Below are 4480 nucleotides of genomic sequence, written 5' to 3' on the forward strand. Positions count from 1 at the left end.
ACAGCACACATGGGGTTCCTGGGGCCAGCATGCCATGTGGCACTGTGGACTGAACCCAGGTCCTCGCACTTGCCAGGCAGGTGCTTAAACCTCTGAGCTATCTCCCCAGCCGTTGCCTTTCATCAGTACACTATGGGCTTGATTTGATTTGCTATACACTTTGTACTAATTCACTGAATTCCTCTGGCAGCATTCACAGGACAATAGTTCATGTCACAGCACCTGGGCAGAACAGCTATAAAGATTTCTGTTTATGGAGTCTAGAATTTTCACTGGCAATAGAAATGCCCTGCAACGAATACACCAGCATTTGGCTCCAGCTTGCAGAGCCCTGTCTAAGAATGGGAATGGGAATTGGTCAGTAATGTGGGCCTGTGACTTGAGGTCCGTCCACCGTGCCCTGGAGGACACCAGCCTTAGGGAAGCATCTCACACACGCCCCTGAGGATGGCCATGTTTTCACACTGAAGGATGTGGGCCAGGGACTCTAGTGGTTTGCTAAGACAGAAATTTTCACATCATACTTTTCAGATATAAGAAGTGGTCTTAGTCATTCAATGAGACTAAAGCCCATAGATTTGCTGGTGCATGCGTGTGTGTGTGTGTCTGTGTGTGTGTGTGTGTGTGTCTGTGTGTGTGTGTGTGTATGTGTGGACTGTGGTGTAGGAGAAGGAGACACAAGGCAGTGTCTTGGGCTTTTGTGATAGGTGGAGACACAGAAGTATCCAAATGGAGTCCAAGGAAAAGCAGCACTGTCACTGAAGCTCACAGCCCGAGCAGGCATGCACTCAGGGAAGCAGTTCAGGACAGGTGTGCATTAACTGCAGAAGCACTAAAACTTCTTGGGCTTATCTCACACTGGGTGCCTGGCGATAGAGAATAAAAGTATCGAACCAGAGGTGGATCTCCTCTGAAATAAGCAGCATCAAGCACTTACAAAGTACTGCAAAGCATGAAGTTTGGAGTAAAATCACAGAAGGATTTTCTTAGTGGATGCATTTAAATTCTTTTCAGATGAGCCGCAATGAAGGGAGGACATATTTAATTGTAGAAAGAGCCGGGTAAACATAACTTTAGAAGTTGGATCAAAATACAATTTTTCTGAGCAAATATGAATACGTTTATTTTCTTTCTTTTGGAAATTAAAAAAGAGGAGATTTAGGACTTTCTATAATTGCGCAGACTAAATGGTTCAGAAAGGATAGAAGAAATATTCGACACTGTTCTATTATTAGGAGATTAACATGTAAGTAAAATTTCAGCTGTGGCGAGAGCTCAAATCTTCTCTCATCTGCTAAGATTTTGCACTAAAATACCAATACTTTCTAAAGAACCAAATCTCAGTGGGTGCTGTGCGTACTTGTGCAGTGCCACAGCCCAGACACCAGGGCCAGGATAAGCCTCAGCAAAGCAGTTGGTTTTCAAATTGAAAAGGTAAGAGTGGCTTCACTGAGCTAATATTTCAATATTAGGTTACATGGAGCCCCAATAATAAGTTTTAAAAATATGAAGAGATCTAAGGTAGGTCAGATGTGGAAACATTGCTACTAAGCATTTTAATTCCATAACTGTTCAATACGGTCTTAACATAGGCAAGAAGTATGGACCCGGGCATGAAGGTGTAGAAATTACCTGACATAGTACGCCTGCTCTGTGGAGACAGCTGAACCCAAAACTGTCTCATTTCCCTTATATTCTGAAATATGTTTTTAAATATTTTACTAAATAAGCGTTTATTTCATAATTAAGGCTATTACAGCAGGGGAGATAGCTCAGCCATCTAAGCACCTGCCAAACAAGCGCAAGGACCTAGGTTCAATCCCTGGTACCACAAGCTGCACCTTCCCCAAAACCGGCTGTGCTGGTTCACGCCTATACTCCCAGCACTAAGGCGGCTGAGACAGGTGGACACTAAAAGTCTGAACTGTGTAGTGAGACCCTGTATCTAATAAATAAATAAATATTTTTTAAAAATTAAATTAGGGCCATCATATTTTGCAGTACTTGTTCTCTACTACTCTAAAAGCTACAACACCTTCATATGCAATTAGAGTGGATACCACTGTTCTATACCAAATGATACAGCAAATCTGTTTTTCTTCCAAGAAATTCTCAACGTATCTCATGGAAGAAAGAGCTTCATTGAAGCAGGGATGAAAATACGATGCTTAACTTAGCCACGTTCTCATTGCGGGGACACAATAGGCAGCATGGAATTTTGTTGTCCATGTTTCTAGTCGTTGGCTGGCTCGTCCCAAGGCACAAAGATGCTGGGGCAGGGCCTGGGCTTAGGACAGCCGCTCACCCACCGCAGGCAGGAGGCAGAGAGCAGGGAAGGGCAGCGCTTCCGGGGCGCACCTCCAGGGGCCGTGCGCAGACCTCCCTCCAGCAGCACACTTAGCTGTCACTGCGGGACTAGCCCAGTGGGTGAAGCCCCCCAGAGGCCAGTTACCACCCCGAAGAAGCCCCCATGTTGCCATGAGGCTCTGCAGGCACCACCTTGACATAATCATAACACAAATAATAAACTTGAGTAAAATTTAGTTATGTAAGCATCTGATTCCCAAAATTTTCACCGAACCGACTGGAACAGAGAAGATTGCTTAGTTTTAAATGTACTGCTGCCCACAGACCACTCTTCCGACAAAATGACGAATGACTAATGAAAAGCACTGCCCAGAAGATCGAAGTAATTACTTTAAAATTCTGTGAAGACACAGGTTCATGAATTATTTAAATACATTTGTCCCTCGGATTCCAGACCTTGTCTCAGAGCACTGACAAAAACACCACACACTACTAGTGTAAGTCATTGCCCATTTAGGGTCAGTGGGATTAAGGTAGAATGCTAAAATTAATTCTAGTCATTCATTCCTGGTAGGATTATTCATCGCTAAAGTTTTCTTCAGAAATAGAGACTTCTCCAAGGATATGATTCTCAGCATCTGAAGCTGGGTATCTGGAGATAGGGTCAAAGTAGTTGCAACCATTTTTAATTGTATGATATTGTGTCAATGTGCCTAAAATATCTCTAAGCTAGTAATAACTTTGATAGAGGATTATCTTGGACACAAATTAATTGAAAAATTTATCTTTCAACAGTAATGTAATTTTCCTGCTATGGTCATACTAACAGAACATTAAATTATACCAAAATACATTTTAAAAACCACTAAAAGCTAAAAATGGTAAGTAGGTGGTTTATTTAATTATTCTTTTTTTTGTTTAATTCATAGTTATGGGCCCTTTACCTTGCACAAGGCACTAGGTGAGGTGAATTAGTCACAACTCAAAATAATTTCTTTCTTCAAAACTGTTTTCCCTTGAAGTACTGAAGTTTGCTAAAGGTTATGGTGGTTGACATATTTTTAATCAAAAATATGACGGGAAGAGTCTGTATGGTAATCTTCTTGGTATTGATGAGAAAAATATAATTATTTTCAAAGTTAATCATAGTATTACCTTTAATCAGCAGGAGAATCTCTGCACAAGTTTACACAGTGCTCAATAATTTTAAAGTGCAGACATTTCCTTAATGGGTAGCTATTTGGAAATCGTGGAAGTTACCCTAAATCCATAACTATACATACCAATGAAGTACTTCTTAGACTAAAAGTATAATTTTGGAATCTAATCAGTGAGCCTAATTAATTTTTTGCAAGGAAAAGCTTGTGAAAAGCCTTTGAAGATCATAGCAATTGGAATATTGTTTTCTTTACATTCTTAAAAATATAATATATATTTATGTCCTGAGAAAAGTAATGATTTAGCACAGCTCAGAAAATACTGATATATACCAGCAGTACATTCAAGAAGACTTCTACTTGCAATACGTATTTAGCTTAAATAAATTCACTTGTGAATTACTCATTTGATTTGAGAATAACACTCAAGATTTATACTAATATTAGAAATAAAGGAATTCATTGTATTGAAGTATTATTTGTGGTGTCTTTTGCTGTGAAACTGGGGATTGAACCAAGGGCACTGCCACGAAGCTACCTCCTCAGCCCTTTGAGACGGAGTCTGGCTAAATCACCAGGTGGCCCAGACTGGGTAGAATTTTCAACTGACCCTCCTGCCTCAGCCTCTTGAAGTGCTCAGAGCACAGACGTGTGTCACCAGGCCCAGCAGCGAGATCTGCCCGTTGTTCACGGAAATGAAGAGGACAGCGATGGAAAGGTTTAAGCCTTGCACTTACCAACCTCCACAACACTAGAGCAGTTGCGGTCCGTGAAGCCGTCTGGACACTCACAGGAGAAGGACTCATCCGTCAGCCCCGACAAGCAGATGCCCCCGTTTTCACATGGGTTTGGGTCGCACGCATCGCCTGGGGAGCAAAGACAGAGCCGTTGAGGTGGAGATAGGTGCTTGGTTTGTTGGTTTGGGGATAGTGGGGTGATTACGCTTTTGTTTTACAGTCTTGGCATCGATGTACACTACTTCAGATCCCCCAGCGAGCACCCCAGCATAGTCCTTG

General features: G+C 41.8%; 1 protein-coding gene across 2 annotated transcripts in view; it reads right to left on the reverse strand.

The window, feature by feature from the left end:
- Edil3 (EGF like repeats and discoidin domains 3) overlaps window positions 1-4480 on the reverse strand; it is a 468998-nt gene that overhangs the window by 330349 nt on the left and 134169 nt on the right. For both annotated transcript variants that reach the window (XM_023700990.1, XM_023700989.1), the window contains exon 2: window positions 4202-4330. In XM_023700990.1, the coding sequence (XP_023556758.1) occupies window positions 4202-4330 (129 nt within the window). The remainder of the gene's footprint in view (window positions 1-4201; window positions 4331-4480) is intronic.

This window comes from Octodon degus, unplaced genomic scaffold (assembly GCF_000260255.1).
Source record: "Octodon degus isolate 3935 unplaced genomic scaffold, OctDeg1.0 scaffold00129, whole genome shotgun sequence".
Taxonomy (NCBI): domain Eukaryota; kingdom Metazoa; phylum Chordata; class Mammalia; order Rodentia; family Octodontidae; genus Octodon; species Octodon degus.